Source organism: Cariama cristata, unplaced genomic scaffold (genome assembly GCF_000690535.1).
Source record: "Cariama cristata isolate BGI_N322 unplaced genomic scaffold, ASM69053v1 scaffold12285, whole genome shotgun sequence".
NCBI lineage: Eukaryota > Metazoa > Chordata > Aves > Cariamiformes > Cariamidae > Cariama > Cariama cristata.
The window spans coordinates 1-19,502 of NW_009618199.1; the positions used below are offsets into that span (position 1 = coordinate 1).

General features: G+C 39.1%; 1 protein-coding gene across 1 annotated transcript in view; it reads right to left on the bottom strand.

Moving 5' to 3' along the window:
• Positions 1-2,531: 2,531 nt before the first annotated feature.
• GRID1 (glutamate receptor, ionotropic, delta 1) overlaps positions 2,532-19,502 on the bottom strand; it is a gene marked incomplete at its 5' end in the record, with an annotated part of 38,689 nt that continues 21,718 nt past the window's right edge. The window contains 3 exons of the mRNA XM_009700765.1: positions 2,532-2,802; positions 4,150-4,316; positions 13,568-13,763. Coding sequence (XP_009699067.1) covers positions 2,532-2,802; positions 4,150-4,316; positions 13,568-13,763 — 634 coding nt within the window. The remainder of the gene's footprint in view (positions 2,803-4,149; positions 4,317-13,567; positions 13,764-19,502) is intronic.

The following is a 19,502-nucleotide window of genomic DNA, read 5'->3' on the forward strand; positions in this document are numbered from 1 at the left end:
CTAACGTGTTACACGAGCCGGTCTGCAGAGAGTCCGGGTAGAAATAAAGCTTAGATTGTAACAACGACGTGGCTGTGGCACGGTCCAGCCGAGGATCCCTGAAGACTCTGCCTGTCCATGGCACTGGGCAGCAGTTGCCCTTCCCTTTTGCTCCTCTGACCTGATCCAAAGGTGCTTCTAGCCACCTGCCTTTCATTGCACCCAGCTGTCCTTTTTGAGGACTCCCCATTATCTTCTGTCCTACCTGCCTCACATAACCTCCTTACACTTTCCTCCTGGCTGGCTCAGCCTGTGAGCCCTCATCCCCGTGCCCTGCCCCCGGGAACATGCACTTTCTCCTTCAACCTTAACACCTACTTGTACCAGGGCTCCCACTGACTCTGTTCCTCTCTCTCGGCAGCAGCCACATCACTGACCTGTTCTGAGCCTCTTCGTGTGCGCTGTGCCTGAGTTTAATTTGCCTCCCGTAACCCAGACTGGCTGTGCTCTAAGGGCACACACAGCCCCACAGGCAGGGGATCTTCCCAAGTACAGCTTTACCATATGGGTAACTTCAGTATACTTTAAAAAATGGAAGCTTAAAAGTATTCTGCTTTTTGTCACAGAAACTACAAAAGAGGATGTACAGAGCAACCCTAATCAAGAACACACTGGAAGGAAAGTGGAGGAGGAGAGGGACGGGAAGGGGAGAAAAGATGGGATGGGGTAGGCAGGGATCTGTAATAATGCTTCTCACAGTTACAAAACCAGAAATGATGGGGTTGGTCAAAAAGAAGATATTTAAACTCAGGAAGACAGATTCTTTTTCAGAGATGTAAACTGAGTATTTAAAACTCCTTGCAATAAAAGAGTTAATTATTTCACCTTACCTATGTGAAACTGCCTTTGGGGCATACACTTATCTCACTCTACAAAGATGCACGAAGGCGACTCCCTGAGCGTGGAGAGGGGAATGGACTGCAGAGCATGGCAAGACAAATGCTTGTGCACACGCAGCATGGGGACACTGCTGACAACGTCCCTGCCCTTGCCCTGCCAGGCCTCCACAGTGGGCAGTGAACCCTCTACTGCTGGGGTTTAGGCCTTCGCAATGCTAACCTGGGGTGGGGCCTTTGGGGTTACAGCAGGAGTGACTTCTACAAGGCAGCAGGGCAAAGTGCTACAGTATTTAACCAAAGAGCAATTAAATATGCATTTCTCTTCATATGAAAGCTTCTTTATAAGCAAGAATACCTCCTCGTGCTCTCCCTGTGCCTGCTTTTGGAGTGCTGCATTGTGCAAAGCAGAGACATGCTTCCTTTTACCAAAACTTCCCTTTCGCTATTGTGTGTTGTGGAGCCACAGGCAAGTGACTTTGCAGCTTTGTCCCACAAACATGGTACAGATGTTTATCACCGAGCATTTGATGGATGAATTCAAATGGGAGAAGCAGGAACTCAGAAGAATGGAATCTTACTGATAAATATTTCACGACATTACAGACTGCAACATATATCTTCAGATCCCATTTGCCAGAATTGCTTACAGGTGATAGGTATGTCAATTAGTGTAGTACTCCTGGCAACTTCAGAAACATAGATTGGAACTGATGGGCTATGTACTTTTTTCCAGCTATAGTGCAGCTCGCCGCTATTATTTGCTTGTAACAAACATCTGTTCCAAGATGAAAGCATCTACAAATGCCTCAGTGTCTCCAAAATTACAAGAGGTTAGTTTGTTAAACATTTAATCTATGTAAACAAATATAGGTTTCATGCAAGACAGATCTGACTGATTATTCTATCATAGCATTGCTAACTATTACTTGCTGCTGTGCATGAAAACTTCAAGACCAAGAAATTCTCAGATGTATTTTCCTAGGTAAAATATGTCATATGAAGGTTGGTTCACTCAGAGGCTCCTACTTTTAGAAATAACACTGATTTCAAAAGAAAGGAAGCATTTAAACAGTGTCATGGCAATATGGCTTGTTCAATTAATAGCTAGCTGGTTTATTTTAAATTGGTCGTGTACCTCTTCAAACTCAGCCTTGGTCAGCCATGAAGGAAAACTGCTACCAGCTGGCTGGCAGCTGCACAGCCTGTGCAGGATGGATGGGGTCTCAGATCAGAGAAGACATTACCACAGGTGGCACAACTGGGTGCCCGTGACTGGCCTCCCTGTCACTCACAGCAGAGAGGCCAAGGGCATGTTTCTGAACTACTCTCTTACCCCTAAAGGTGGTCTCTCCAGGTCAGGGTTGAGGCACATTGGTGGGGCAATGTGGGGAAGTTTGCACTGCTGCTGCCCATGCTGTATCTGCTCTATAAATAAATAGAGGACTTTAGTCTCCAGGGCGGTCAGTTTGGCACCTTCCATGTGCACAAATGATACATTTAGGGTTTTTTTTTTTATTTGTTTAGAAACAACCACCCAAAAAGTTATATGCAAAGCTTAGTATGGCGAATCAAAATAAATCAAATTTATTGTATGAGAACACCTAAAATCCCACAACTTCCACTCACACTCTCTTTCTTTTATGTTTTCTACTTTTAATTGTGATAAGAATAAAAGTTATGGACCTCTTTCGGTGTTTCTTGATGACAACGGTTGCTGTTCCACCACAACTCCAATGCTGCCACCAAGCATGCAAGAAGAAGGCCTATTGCTAAAATGCAGAAAACGCCTGCAAAACTGTGAAGCTTGAGTGCCTTCCCATCTGTCTGTGCATTGGTATGGCTATTCAGGTCACAACGTCCCATCCGCGGCCACCATTTCTGTTTAAGAACATCCAAATCTCCGCTTTCTTGCAATTCTAGGATCCTGCAGAAATTTCAAAAGGCAAATATTACTTTCAATGATACTTTTTCACAGTTTTTTGGTCTTTTCTGTTTGTCACATAACCCTTAAATCTACCATCCCGCAATTCAAAATGCCATCCCACCACCACCACCACATAGAATTCTTCATCTAAAACTCTTGTTATACCAGGATTTCTTGCTACTCGCAGCAGCAGGTAAACTCCATTGGGCAACCTTAGGAAAGGAAGAGACTCTAAAAATTCCACTGCAATGCAAGAAGCATTTCCAAGGGAAATCACCATATTCCAGTTAGTCATGGCTGGTCTGACTACATTCAGCTGCAACAGCTGGTTCCACTAGCAAAATGCTCAACCCACTCCACTGCTGCTCTCCCACAATAATTTCCAAATCATGTAAGGCTAAACATGCTACTATTTGTGCGCCACTTAATACAAATCTGTTTAAGCAGCGACCAACTCATTTACTTCAGCAAATGCAGTTTATTCAAAAGGATTTTACTTCAATGCTGTTACTCTACGCTTGAATTACTGTGTTAACAGTGGCTAATTAATCATTGTTTTGTCTCTTGTGAAGTGTGCCTTCTCTCCATGAATGATTCATTTTGGATTTGGTTTGATAACTGTTTTAGCTGTTTACTAACAGTCTTTTCTCTTGAGGCAACTTTGTCTCTGGTTATGCATCTGGAGTTTTACTCCTTTTTATAAAGAAGGAACGAGACAAGGAAATCTTGCTTCAGCTCCCTGCCTGGAGCGGAGCACCCGCTCACCTTCTGCTAAGGCCACACATGCCTGCACAACTGCGTATCTTCATTTCAGGTACACATTCACATGAAAAAGATATTGCTAGCTGATAGCTCAGAGATCACTAAATGGCATAGTCTTATAGTCTCATAGTCTTGGCAATCCGCTGCGATACTCAGCAATTCTTGTTCTCCTGTACCATTGTGAGTCTTCGACCTGTCTCTCCACCCTAAAGGATAAACCAGGGCATTATTACTTGCTTACTGTAGGGAGCAACACATTGCTTCATAGCCTGCAAAACGTAGCATGAATCAAAGATCTCTCTTCAATCTGTCCCCTAGCTCATACAAAGCTCTGAGGACATCAGTCCTTTCTCTGCCAGAGGCAGTGCTGCCTGGAGGTGTCAGGTCACACACCACCTCCAGTCCCCTCCCTAAGCAGATGCACATGGAGCAGAAGTAGCAGCTTTGTTGAAGCCTGAACTCATAACCTCTCTGCTGTCACTTATTCACTACCCTTTATTCAATAATTGCCAAAATTAAAGTGAACTGCAAATGGTTGCTGGTTGTAGAGAGAAATCCTATAAAATGAGCTTTGTTTCAGTTTACCTCTGGGAGAAAAGATCCCTGTAGGGGCTTCCATGCTGGAGTGCTATCCCATATCCTTTGCTGCTGATGCTGTTTCCAATGACTGTCACAGAGCATTCATCATCTGTCAATGCGGCATATTCCACCACCGTCACATCCCACAGGAAAGCATAGTTTCCTTTCTTTGCCTGTAAATACAGCATGAACGCAACACAATCTAAACTACATTTCTAGGTAGGATAAAACCCAAGCAAACAAATAAACAAACCCTGAGGTTTGTTAGGTCACAATTTATCTGTAGACCTCCAACATCTTAGTACATTTCTAATACTCTTGCCTCCCAGCAGTACGTCATCCACTTCAAACCTCACTAAAATGTCTTCCATTTTTAATAGGAATACATAGGATAACATAGCCAACTGTAAGTGGAGGAAAGGCTTACATAATAGGTTATTAATTATAAATGAAAGCTATTGCCTTAGCTGATGAAATGTGATGTATGTTTTATAGGAGACATGGAGTAAGACTGGTTCCATACATTCATGTAACTAGACGGGTACAGTATGAGCACTAAGTGGTGCTTCCTAGTCATCACAGTCACCAAAATGGTAACTTTGCAGCTTTCCTCATATAAACATGTAAATAAACAAAACCCCTTCTGAGAGCTATGTTAGTCCTATAACAAAAGGCATGCTCTGAGCTTAAAGAGTTCCATCTGGTTTTGACAGGTAAGAGTCACCAGCATCTCCTATTGTCTCAGTTTTGGGCCAAATATTGTTTTATTTTAGCACACACCCACGCAGAAGTCCTTAAATGTCAGCCTTAGTTGGGATTCAGACCAATGCCTGCACACAGTGCATATGATGAATGTAAATCACCTTACTTAACATAAGATGTAAGTAACATCTCTGGATAGGGATTCAGTAAAGAAAAAAGTCATCATTTTGTTTGGTTAAAGTAATCATTGGTTTCCTAATAAATTTAAGTAGTATGCTTTTAAGTCTCTAGTGAACATACAGAGCACAACGGAACAGATGGACTGGAACATCTAATGCAAATAAATGAGTAGTCACGATTGCAGACTTCCAAGACTTACTTTTTTTTTAAGCTTCGGGTGATTTCAGATCTTTCTTTAGGTCAGAACAAAGCAAGGCAGGGAGCTGAAGTCCTGCATATATTTCGTTATGAGAACTGAATCACCAAGCTCCCCTAGCAAATGGCTGTGGCTCTGGCACAGAATTAGCTCATCCTTCTGCACTTGGGTCACAACAACCCCAAGCAATGCTACGAGCTTGGGGAAGGGCAGCTGGAAAGCTGCCCGGTGGAAAAGGACCTGGAGGTGTTGGGTGACAGCCAGCTGAATGTGACTCAGCAGTGTGCCCATGTGGCCAAGAAGGCCAACAGCGTCCTGGCTTGTATCAGAAACAGTGTGCCCAGCAGGAGCAGGGCAGTGATCGTCCCCCTGTACTCAGTACTGGTGAGGCTGTACCTCAAATCCTGTGTTCAGTTTTGGGCCCCTCGCTACAAGAAAGACCTTGAGGTGCTGGAGCGTGTCCAGAGAAGGGCAACGAAGGTGGTGAAGGGTCTGGAGCACAAGTCTGATGGGGAGCAGCTGAGGGATCTGGGGTTGTTCAGCCTGGAGGAAAGGAAGCTGAGGGGAGACCTGATTGCTCTCTACAACTACCTGAAAGGAGGCTGTAGCAAGGTGGGGGTCAGTCTCTTCTCCCAAGTAACAAGTGATAGGATAAGAGAAAATGGCCTCAGGTTGTGCCAGGGGAGGTTCAGATTGGATATTAGGAAGAATTTCTTCACCAACAGGGTTGTCAAGCATTGGCACAGGCTGCCGAGGGAAGTGTTGGGGTCGTCATCCCTGGAGGTATTTAAAAGATGTATAGATGTGGTGCTTAGGGACATGGTTTAGTGGTGGACTTGGCAGTGCTGAGTTAACTGTTGGACTTGATGATCTTAAAGGTGTTTTGCAAGCTAAACGATTCTATGATTCTATGATATTTTCCATTTTTGTGCAAGCTCAGTTTTGAATTTGCCTGTAAGCCTGTAAGACTCCCTTGGTGGTTATGTTGGGTTCCTCAGTTGAGCAATTAAGCTAATTTTACTTCACCATGCTTTGATATAAAACATAGCTTTCTCAAGTCCCTAACAGTTGCTTAAACATGACCATAAATCAAATGGGTGAGTTATATTCTAGTGGGTAGAATCCAGGGAAACAATGATTAAAAGTATGTTGTCTGGATTTTCTGTAAGCTACTTGCCACAATTCACCTCTCTCCCCCCCCTTCCCTTTTATCTGCATCAAGACAATCAAAGATCCCCAAATTAATTTGCTTCTGACTTAAACCAGAGTAAAAATGTTATAACCTTCCTCTTTGGTAAGATTTAAATGAGCCTGTACTGACCACTTTGAAAATAATTTTTTGTTAAAACCATGCCACTGTTGTGGGTTTGTCCCCACTTTCTCCTTTGCCACCTCCCTGGTCAGTTCAGAGTAACAGTAATTAATGAATACAGCCTCAGACAACTACTGCTATACTAGTACAAAACATCATTAAAATCTTAACTACAGTATGGGCCTTACAGGAGTTATTCAAATAGGAGCCATAGGACTCTACTGTTAAAATCATACATTGATTTAGCTGACACAACTTATTAAACTAGCATGTTCATAAAAATATCTCTCACTTCAATGTCACTGTATGAAACCAGACCAGAGAAGACTTCCACATCTGCATCATAATACTATACCTGACTGTCTACCTAAACCGGTAATGGTGGCACAAAGGAGGAAAGAACAAACAAATTGCTCTTTAATACATGCAACAGCCAGAAAAGGCTTCATAAGATATCAACACAAGGATGCATAAAGAATTAAGGATGGCAAGGGAGTGATTCCTCAAGGCATCTAGCCTATATTCAGCCAGCAACCTACATTCTTGGAAGCCTAAAATGTGCTTTTCAAAGGTGTTTTCTGAATGAGCATGTACCCATAACTAACTGGGTTGTTAGCAGCAAATCTCTGCATCTTGCCCTCTGCTCTTCTGTGATGGGCTTTAACAATTCACATTTTATGCTTTCACATCTGCAATGGCGCTGATAGGCCTCCTACCTGGTTAGGGACAACAGGCAATGGACATTAGTCACATTGGTGTTCCTGGCAGGGAAGGACCATCAAAACCTCTATTTTTGCACATATCAGGCAAATAAGTTCTACGGTAAATAGTACATAGGCTTTTGCTACCTCTGATAGAAAATTGCCCAAGTTCAAGCGCGTAGAAATATGTACTCATGGGACCAACAACAACAGCACTTGTTGCTGTACACAGAATTTATTCAAAATCCATGTTATTAGAGAACAAAAAACTTGCTTGATGGATGTACAGAAAGAGGAGACCCAGAAAAGATTTGGCCTAAATCACTGTGCTAAAATCTGTCTTGCATTTTTCCAGTTTTTGTTTGTTTGTTTGTTTTAAAGAGCTGTATCTTTTAGTTGTTTTGGAATTGCTGTATAAATCATCTTTTCAAATTTACAATTTAGAAAAGAACATTGACAACGTCATACATTCCTCATCTTTTTCTTAGTAATACTTGAGGAACACAATCTTCCTCAAATATTCGATTTCAATGGCTAGAGAAAAATCACATTATTGATTCTACTTTTCAAGCCCCAATTTTCTGTATGTTTTCTGTATATTATTTTATATAGAAGAGCTTTATACACTGACTTTCAATGTTAGACAGCAGATCTTTTGAAAAGGTCTACTTCTATTGCATTTGCAATTTTGCTATCCTAAGTTATGTCCTACAACTGTGAGTCGTCAATAAACAAAGACTACCAGGTCTCTTCATATCAATTTTATGTTTTTTACTACATAAAACATTCTATCAAGTACCATCATATCTGTAGAGCATTACTTTCTGACAGCCTGATCATTTTAGCATAAACTGGAATCTGAGTTTTAAACTCTTAGTTATGCATACTTCTCAGGTCCCAGAAATACTGGATGTAAGACTGTTTCCCCTCTCTGATTGCAAAAAAGTAGAATCTCCCAAGATCCCTTTTTCCAAAGGGAAGATTTGTCTATTCCAAAACTTCTTCCACTTGCATAATTTTCTTCTCTGAGGAACAGAGACCTTGTACTATCAGTGTGTTCATTGCATGGAAAGCTTCCTTATGACTAAATGTTTAGTTGCTGTCTAAATTCATCATCCTTTACATCCCTGTTAATATCTGTTGTGACAGCTAAGCAGTATCATTTGTTCAATTTAAAGAAAAACTGACAAACTTTGAAAAATGTATGTACAAGACACACAACCACACACATACATGTGTGTTTGAGGTATGTTTACTTTTTCTATACCTTCACTAGGCAAGCAGTAAAAGCCAAATAAAATCAAACTGGCACTTATTTTCAATGAAAAATCAAACCAAAACTTTTAAAAAGTAGTGTAAACTTTTAATTTTTGTCACATGAAAGAATGCATGGGTGCATATGTGCATAACCCTTAGCTTCCAGACCAGAGGGATACTGGAGGTAGGAAGACTAAGAATTACATCTGGCATTGACCCATGGGATGTATGAGCAGGAAACATACCAAGGCTCCTTAGTTGCATATGACACAGACATATGTACCCATGCAACCAAGTCCTGATCCCAATACAGCAAGGATCCGTATCCTCAGGCTCTTGCATTCACAGCTCGGCCACCTAAAGCCTGCATTTTATGTTTTTAGGGCCCTTAAAAATGTTCCAGTGATCAGACATCATTGCAAAGATAAGAGAGAGAGAGAGATGGTAAAAGGGAATGTGGCAAATGCCAGCTGAGAATAGGTGAGATAGCTTGAATGAAGTATGACTGAAATGAAACACAGACTAATAAACTAAAATTTATACTTTAGACTTTTAATTGGCTTTCATATTTTGCTCCTTTGCTATGGCCTTACTGCGACTCTCAGCATGCAGGCATATTGCAGAACAAAACAAAAATAGCTCTGTTAAACTTTCAAAAACCTTGTTAACAGAAATTCAGCTAAAGCAGCACTCATTTATTCCACCCAGGTGGAACTGCTATGGTGGTTTACACCAAAGACACCAGATTTATCTTTGGTTGAAGAGGTTTAAGAAAACAGATTTAAGAAAAAAAGACCTCCCTAGGCAAATCTTATATTAAAAATATTTCTTATTTACAATCATAAAAAATTAAAAGGCCAGGGAAGAATGCTTCCTAGATATAAGAAGGACCAGAAAGAGAATAGTAATACTTCAGAAAAGCAGTAAGCAACCTCGTAAAGTCACTCTTCAACATAGAAGGAGATGAAAGAATATTGTTCAAAGGATCCTGGCTTACTGATGGCAATATGATAGTTTTTCAAAGAAAGCATGGTAAGAAATAATAACAACTTGAAAAAAGATGAATTTCAGATTAATCACTGGTATGTCTGTGATTTATCTGAAACTTATGAAGAATCTACCATACTAAAAACAGAAGTGCCAGAATAATATGACATTCTTCATTAATTTTCCTGACAGAACAAAGTGTCACTGTAGCTGATGCCATTATATGGCTGGTACCACAGAAATATCGAAAAATGACCTTCACGTTGGCATTAGTGGATTAGTTCAAAACTGGCTTGGATAACATTTATTATCTATAATAAAGTGCTTTAAGAGAAGCAACACAGTTCTAATGAAAAGAAAACATGTCATTTAATCCTGTTCAAATGATTTAAAAAGTAGTATAATTAAGGAGCCACTAAGGGATGTAATATATTCAGGCTTTTACTCCACAGGCTGGTGTGTCAAGAAATGGAGAAATTTATGAGGACCCATGAAAACGTATGGATAAGCAACCACAATTCACAATGTAAAATTCATTGTGGACAATAAATGATTGCAAAGATTAGTTTAAAAAAAATCCTATTCATTGAACTTTTAAATTACTTTTAGTCCTAAAATAAAAATGAACAAAGGTGACTGTTCAACAAGAAACACTCTAATTTAATGTTTAGTGTTCGTTAGGAGAGAGAAAAGAGAAACTTTTTGAAGGAAGCAAAAAGGGGAAGGAATAAACTCTTATTGTGCCATTGCCTAAATCAACGATACATTCACATTTGGTACTGTACTTGGTGTTGATCACTTTTCATCAAAAGTGATACACAGTAAGAAAAGAAAGGATTCAGAGAAATTTTGGCACCAAATTGGTTGGACGGGGAGCAAACAATCTCCACCAAAGCAAAGCTTGTAAAAAATACAACAATAACAATTTAATTCTTCTATGTGTATATATATATATAAAAGATATACATAGGATCACATAGCTATCATATTATTTCATTCTTTCAAAGCAAAAATGGCTGCCCAAAATGAAAAAAGCCATAGATTATTACATATGTTGTGGTAATTATTAAATACCCTGAAGAACTGATTGCCACTGGGTATTATGCAGTTTGCTGAAATTTACAAATGGCTTAGAAACGCGTGCAATTTCAGTACCAATGTCCACCTGGGGTAAGACAGCAGGAGCTACCCACTGCATGCTTCTTGGGGATCCTGGCTGTAGCTTGACCCAGAAAGAAACTTTCCATACGACAGCATTAGTCAATCGCCATCTGTCTTAGTACCAGAAAACCCAAGTGGCAAAATAGCATCTTGTATGGACTGGTAATTTGTCTGGTAACCTCCTCTTACGCTATGCAGAGACATTTATGAATAGGAGGATGTTTTCCATCTGCAATGACCACTTTCAACTGCCTTGGGAGTACAGCAAAAGCAACTTGCTCCCCTGGCTCTGAAACGTCCTTCCATTGCTGATGTGACTTTGCAGTGCATTAATGCCCTTTCTATGGCTCTACCAGTGTTGCAAAAGCTGTGCCTTGACAATGGGAGATGGTCACTGGGGCTACAGAGACTGTCCTGTGTCTGAAAAGAGACCTCTGCCATGGCAACCAAAAGCCACAAAAGCTCTCAGGACTTTCTTCCACTATTATGCTTTTGTTTTTAGGCAGTCAAAGGGAGTAGGAAAATCTCTGGGAAATGGAACAGAGACAAACATCTGAAATACCTGCCTGTACCATAAATAAGCAGCACTCTCCTGTTTTGCATTGAAGTGGCATTGTTCTGTTGTAACTGCAGCTGAACTGTGATGCTGTCTGAAGAAAATGGAAAGGGGAAGGAGAGGAGAAAGGCTAGTAGAGATTTTTTTTGCATTGTATCGGGCAAGTCCCCATTCAGAAAAATGTTCTAGGGATCTTTTTATGCTAGAGAGAGTTAGATTTCACATTTCCTATAAAATAAATTTTTAAGGCACGTTTACATCTCTTTCATGCAGCAGTACGTGTTTACAGATGGAAAGTCCCATCTCCTTGGCTGATATCAGTTCTCCTTTAGAAAAAATAGAATTTCTAGCTGTAATACTTGACATGGAAAATTTGTCTGTTTATTCAAAGAGATCAATGAGCTAGGAAGAGTGACATTTAAACTACAGACACAAGAGTTTAGTTGACAATATTATTAAATATTAAGCCAAATTTATGGAGGTGTCTAATCAAATAGCAGCCTTGGTCAGCTTTGGGGACTGAAGTAAATTTGGTTATTGTTGACGTTAATTGAGTGAACTGATCAAGTTAGATAAAAATCACTGTACAATATTGAAATCAAACCTAATATGAAAAGTTATTATCACATAGATAAGATGGAGCTGCCAGCTCCATCCAAACAATATAATTGGTTATTCTGAACAGCCTGCCAATCTACAGATAAATTTCTGACTTAGGCAAATCTAGCTATCATAAATGGCAGTATGCAGTAGGCATACAGAATAAGAGTATTTACAATGTCATGGCTAAAGAGTGTCCATTGACATAAGAATGGTAAAAAAGAAAAAAAAGTTAAATACTATGCTTTTTTCTAAGGTAAACTGGTTTATTATTGCTTTTAATGTTAGAGTACATAGAAAAGGACTTAATGTCTCTATTTCTACCTCCTTCAAATGCTAACAAAGTGTCTTAAAATAGAGGCCTCATTTTCATAAAGTGCTGAGCAGATAAAAAAAAAAAAAGTCAAGACACTGCAGACTTTGCTATTGCCAGAGCTCTGCCTTGTACCAAGGAACAAAGGCTATTTGAGCCAAGAGCAGGGGGCTTCAGGAAAGCTCAGCTGGGAGATGGGAGAAAAGGCAGGGTGAACCAAAACTATTGACTAAATACTCTTGTGCTGAGAAGACACAAGAGTGTTTGTATAAGGATTCTGTCCAAAAGTCACACAAACAATTGGGAATCTTATGTTAAAGGACTTTGATGTGGGAAATGGGATGACCTGTGTTACTGTGTTCACCCCCTTATGGCACTGTAGAAACTAGTAAATTTTGGATGCTTTCCCTCTGACGGTTCAGAAAAAGTTTCAAAGATTCAGGTAAAAAAAAAGAAACCCAAGCTGCAAACATTTAGTTATTTCCCACTTACAAAAGCATAAAGAACTAGTGGTATATTTATTCAGAATCAGTGTTTCACTGACAACAGAGTAACTCTGATCAAACAATCACTACGTTAATAACAGCTGTTAGCTTGTTTTATGAAAAAAATCAATTGACAAATAAAGGCGACAATTTTCAGTAAAGGAGCAGCACATTATGCTTTTACCATGTCTGCATCCCTTCTACCGTAATGAACCCCTGGACGCACGTGGTTTGATGTTATTTACTATGTAGTTTTGCTGAGCTACAAGGTGGGAAGCAGACAAGAGAGGCAGACTAAGAGTGAGAAAGTGTGGATGTTTGTATTTGCATGATCTGAACCAGGGCTGTTTATCACAGGACTTATCAGAGGGATGTAGGATTCCAAGCTGTTATATATCAGAACTTGAATCCCACATTAATGCTCAGTTTCACCAAAAAAATGTATAGTCATGTCTGGGAGAAATAAAAGTTAGGTGAAAGCACAGTGACGTGCAAGAGTATATGCATTTTTTTAAAGTTTGGAATAAACAAAGAAAATTTTGCATTAAATTTCTGTTCTAAGAGAAATTAGTGTATGTTCAGTGAATCCTTCTATTCCTGCTTGGATTTCCAATAAGTTCGATCCACTGACTCAGAAAAACAAAATATACTCAAATGAGCAAAGGACAACAGTCAGTACCTGGATAATCTAAAGAATGACATTCAAAGAAACTGAGAAACCTTATGGCCAGATCCAAAGAAGGACCTATATACTGAATACTTAGGCAGAGCTAACGTACTTAAATTCAAAACCATGACCCCAAAATATGATTTTTACCTGCCACCAAGTTACTAAAAGGAACTTTAGATAAGGAGTTTTATTTTTTTTTAATGACTATGTAATATCTCTCCTGTGACTTAACATTATTAACTCCATGCAATCAACATTGATACAGCACAAAAATTAAATTAAACCCCCTGTGATCCAGTCTTACCTTCCTGATTCCTTCAGAAGGGTTCGATACACAATTATCCGCCCCATTATTCTTACTGATAGTCCTCCACAGTTCAGCAAATGTGTTATCCTGCTCCAAAGGGTTGGTCCCTTTTGCTTTAAAGTATTCATACACTGCTGAATCTCTGACTGTACCGTAAGATATATCCATTTGTTTGGACAGATCTTGAAATGTTCTGAAATTCAAGCAATATTGAGATATTAGTATTACGTAGTACATTACCAAGATTTCATTCATTAAATGGTTTCTTTCCATGTCTATCATTAGTCAGAAAGCACTTGCCCTCACCAAGTAACATTTGCATATCTCTTTCCCCATCATAAAAGAAAACCAAGGAGCAATTTAATAGTATTGAGATCATATGAATTTAGCTATACTGGAGCTCTTTTTCACCCCAGTAAAGATTTTTTTTTTTTTTTGCACAGATAACATTCATGCTAAATGTCACAATGCCAAGTTTGCAGAAGAATGTAGTGCAATAAAGACTTACTACAGTAGAGGAAAAACTGAGATTATAAATATAAACTTCCAGCCCATCAGCATCACCAGAAATACCTTGCAGAATTCAGTGGAATTAGTTTGCAGTTACACCAATACTCCATCTGAGTCCAAATCAATACTATTGTTTTAAACAAACAAAAGTCTCGCTTCCAATTTCCACTAAGTCTCTCTCTTGCTCTCTTTTCACAGCCTGTGGTAAAACAGGCATTTTTCATTCACACACAGGCCTAACTTTCATTTGCTCATCATACCACTCTGGAAGTGTAAATGGGCCTCAACATGAGTGGCTGTGAATGCACCATTTATTTTCAAATCGTACAGAATATAATTCACTCCTGGTTTACAGCTTTTTCTGCACAGAAAGGTGTAAATCACTGCCTACATCAATGAAAGCCAGGCCAAGTTTCAAAATATTTAAGGTGGCATCACTGCCATCAGAAGAAGCATCCTAGCTGTTTTCCACCTTCAGATGTTCATTCCTGTGCCTCCTTCCTTTGTTCTCAAGTATCGCTTCTGTGCAGTGCCACCATTTTTTTCATCTGAGCATACACACATGCAAACACATATTCAGCCATTGACCACCACATGCAGTAGTAGGGACCAAACCGAATCTCATAAATAAAGGTTTATTTTATGTTTTATAAATGTACAACTTCACATAATAACAACAATGTGCTTCTGATATGACCAACTGACTAACGCTGTTTGAGATCAAACTAAAGCAACCCTCCTTGCCTCCCCGCCCCCATTTCTTTTTCCCAAAAACAATCTTTCAGAGAAAAAAATCCTCCTCAAAACATCTGAAAGGCCCACTCATGCCACCTCCCACCTGCCTCCAACTCCTGAAGCCACAAAAGCAAAACATTTTGCCTTGCAGCTCTTGCAGAAGTTTTCTTCACAATGCTCCTGAGGAGCCTTCCCTTGGCCCATCAGCTGAAGCTGTTTTCCACAGCTGAAGACTTGTCATAGACAAAATAGACACTTCTACAGGACTGAGAAAAAGCTCCTAAAGAGTAGCAATAGGTTATTTAAAGACCAGAGTAAATACATCTGAGTCTAAGCAGATGCAGGAAACAGATCAGTGTCTCTTGATTGCACCAGGGGAGGTTTAGATTGAATGTTAGGAAGAATTTCTTCACCAAGAGGGTTGTCAAGCATTGGAACAGGCTTCCCAGGAAAGGGGCTGAGTCACCATCCCTGGAGGTATTTAAAAGATGTGTAGATGTGGTGCTTAGGGACACGGTTTAGTGGTGGGCTTGGCAGTGCTAGGTTAACAGTCGGACTTGATGATCTTAAAGCTCTTTTCCAACCTAAATGATTCTATGATTCTATTCTATGACTTTGGGGATGCCACTGCTTACACCTCATATCCCTGTAAGATTCCCTGCAACACTATTTAAAGCAAAGCAATCTGGGCATATACACAATACTATACAAAAATATGTAGAAAACTCTTCCATCTTCTCCATCACATCACCTCCAAAAGGGCCCCTTTGCCGGGACATACCGTGTGGGAGCCTGCTGACTCTGTCCCCAGGGCAGCAGCCCAGCAGAGATGCCTCTCCCACCCCCAACAAAACTCCTCAAACTCACAAGCTGCTTCAAACCATTTAAGTGGTTTAAGTTCTTAAATTGTGTTAAGGACTTTTTATCATTTTAAGCTGTTAAGCAGCTTTAAGTAAGACTGTGTGAACAGTTTTTCTCTATATACATTGCACACTTGCGGATTTGGGCTAACTCTGGGAGTTACATCAAACCCCAAACCTCCTGCTATTTCTTTAGCTTTGCATATGGCACTTTGGTAAAGTACAAAATGAACATCCTGGAGGTTGCTGGAAATTCAAAATTCTAATGAAAAATGAGAGAATTCATGTCAGTTTTATTTCTCTCTTTGTTTAACAATCCCAAAAGTTATATTCTGGTCTCCTAAAAGTGTCCTGTACATTTCATTGAACAGGACCATTTTTCCTCCAGTCTCAATCTAAATGATTACATGCTACATTTAGTTATGTCTTTATTTTTTAAAATAAGTTTCATCATATCCCATGGAATTGCTTATGTCCTGGGGATGAACGATCTGGCTGTTAAAAGACACACTTCTGTCTATTCTATGTACAAACGATGAAGAAAGGTACTCAGTACACACAGGAGGGTTTCTGTGGCAGCCTTTTTCACACCAGGTTTGCTGTACAGATTTCAGCATGTGTAGGAGTGCATGTTTGGTAGAAGCGCAGTAGCAGAAACATGTTTAGTTAATGTTCTTTAATACAGCTTTCAGCTGATAACAAATTACAAACATTACAAATGCCTACTGCTCATGCTGCCATTCTGTTTGAAAGTTTGAACACGAGAGTTTGGATATTAAGAAAAAATAATTAAACCTGCCGTTTTAATAATGTCAGTATTTTCTGGATCACTTCTACTGCCTCTACAGCTGTGGAAGTTTTTGTCAGAAATACGCCTTTTGTTTTAGCTGATTTGTACTTTATTGACAATCAGTATTTTTGTTTTAGCCAAATTACATTTTATTGACAATAAGTACTGTACAAAAGCACAGTACATGCTGCTTATCAAGCAGCACAGTTTCTTCAATTCTCTGAACATTGGAGAGCACAGCAAGCAAATTCAGGCTTTAAATCACATGTTTTGCAATAAACAGATAACCAGTACTGGTGGCAGGGAGGGAACCAGAGCCTTTCCCTGGCTGTGGTAAGGCAACTACTGCCTCTTCAGCTGGGGTAATGAGGAGTGTTGTGTGTCCTGAGGATTACATGTGCATTTCTCGCAGTGCCCCATTTGATGCATTATAAGAACAACCACTGACATAGAAAATTCTCCATACTGTACCACCACTGGAAATATCCTGTGAGAGCATGGTGACTGCTTGAGAAAATAACCTTATGCCTTTACCAAATGGCCACTTAGTCAAAAACCTATCTCAGAAATTATCCTGACAGGGAATGGTCTAGACCACAGTTCTTATTCTGTATAAAAACATCTCTGTACTGTATTTCTACACTGAAAGTGGAGGCAATGCTCAGCATCTCTATGGCCAGAGAGGTGATCAGAAGATCTGAGTATGGCAGGTACAGTCACATACATAAAAGATACTGAATAGCAATTAGTATGTCCTGGCTTTTATAGGATGAATTAAGATAATCACATGTGCGTTTTTTAAAGTTATTTTAACTCCCTCAGATCTGCCATTGCTAGACAAAATATTTCACCACTACAGTTCAGATACTGATTGTATCTTACGATTTTGTCATTCTCTAAAGGCAGCTGCTCTCATTGTTCTTAAACTTTATTTTTGCAACCAGCTATTAGGACTCACCTTCTTTAGCCACTCAAATTCTTGTCTCCCTTTCCCATGGCAAAGTTTTCATGCATTTAATATATAAAATTATTTGCAATAAAAACATGTAGCATAACAAGATGCCCCATTAACCTTACCACTTCAATTATTGGATCTCACAACGCATTAAGGGCTCTCTGTAAGTGTGATTAAAGATAAAGCTAGTAAAGCAGAAAAAGCCAATGTTCCTCACTTGCAGTTATAGAAGCCGAACTTCAATTTGTAGATAAATACATCCACTGTGTCTTTGCTATAAACCAATTGATTTAAGTAAATGTATCTGTGGTCAATCTAAATGAAAATGATGTCTTTTAAAACTATATTACCAGCCAAAATATTTAATGCATGTAGTTATACCTGCTAGATAAATGCAACAATTGATACACAATTTCCAGTGGAGTTGCGATTACTTCCTGTAGAGTGAACTGAAAACTGGACTCTCTGCTTGTTTTATTTTTTAGAAACATATTGACATAAACCATATGCTGCAGAGTAAACTGTCAGGCAATAGCTGTACTAGCATTTAGAATTAGAGCACTAGAAATATTTCCCAGAATAACAATACTGGTTAAGTTACATTTTTTGGAGATGTTTCCTTACTCATAAAAGACTCATGTAGCTGTAGATATATAGACTAAAAATATGCTGCCAGTATAGGTTTATTTTACTCTGGAACTGCTATAAACCCAAGACTTTCTGGATGAATAATATGAACGAATCTTGTCTGACAGACTAAACTTGTCAGTAGATGCTTTGAGGTAACTGCTGATCAGTTACCTCAACTGGAGTGATCAGGATCATCAGATGTGATCAAAAAAAAAGGGGGGGGGTGTTCTTTTTTTCATAGTAACTTTTTTTTAATTAAAAGAAGGTCTTTTAAACAAAGGAACAAGGAAAATAGGCAAAAAATACTTGCTAATTGAGTTTTTCCTCTTCCTTACTACTGTTCATTTCTTTAAAAGTTTATAGCAAGCTGCACATCTGGACTTGTGTGTGTGAAGTCTGTTACTGTAAAGAGGCCAATCGGCTGGCACCATGATGTCATCCAGTAATGATCTTTTACATCACAGTAATGAATGTAGCATTTTATCTTGAATTCAGCCTTAGAAAAACCTTAATGGGAAAATCCTGACAGCTCTTTGATTTAGAGGTAGTTTCTCCTTAGCCCTCACAACTGCCCATGTTCTGGCACTGTAAAACTGGGGATTTTTCCAGTCTGCTACTATTTATGGAAAAACAGTATTTCAGCATTTCTGAATCCACAGTATTATTTAAAAATTATGAAGATTTTTCATGCTTAGTACCTGTTCATTTGTCTGCACATATATCATTAGGAATAATAAAGCTTAATGTTAGACAAAGAAATAGTGATCAGCACTCTACCCTCGTCCTCCCACATTGTGAGTACACTTCAGAGTAACCTCTCCCTTCACAGCACTACATATGTTTTGTCAAACAATAAGATAGAAATAATTCCTTGCAACTAAAATGAATTCATTTTCTTAATTAATATTAATCCCTAAGTCATATACAGGCAGTAAAATAAATTTACTGCTTTTTCCACATTTGGCAGAGAAAGCTATGTTCTTCTTTTACCTAAGGAATCCGGTACCCTGAGATTTTTGCTCAATGCAGTGTAATATTTTAGGTGATGGTTGCCATCAAGATACAGCAGCCCAGACATCATGAGACTTTTTCAGCTGCTCTGCCTAAATGAAGCCTTAGAAACGCATACATAAAACGTATGGTACAAGTCGTAAATTTCTTTTTTTTAAATACCTTGAAGCTACTTTATTTTCTTTTAAACTTCTTTTCCAAAAGCTGGGAATTCATGATGCCTACAGAATTAAATATAAGTACAGTTCCTAACTATAACTGTTTTCTCAACAGGATATACGAGAGGGAAATACATGCTTTACACATTGGGAAAAAAGTAAACCCACTAAATGTCTAAGTAAAAATTAAAAATAGTTGAATTGATTTGACAACCTTATACCACCAGTACAAGCCCAAGAAATACCAATGAGCTGAAACCTAGAATATAAAATCATATCTGAA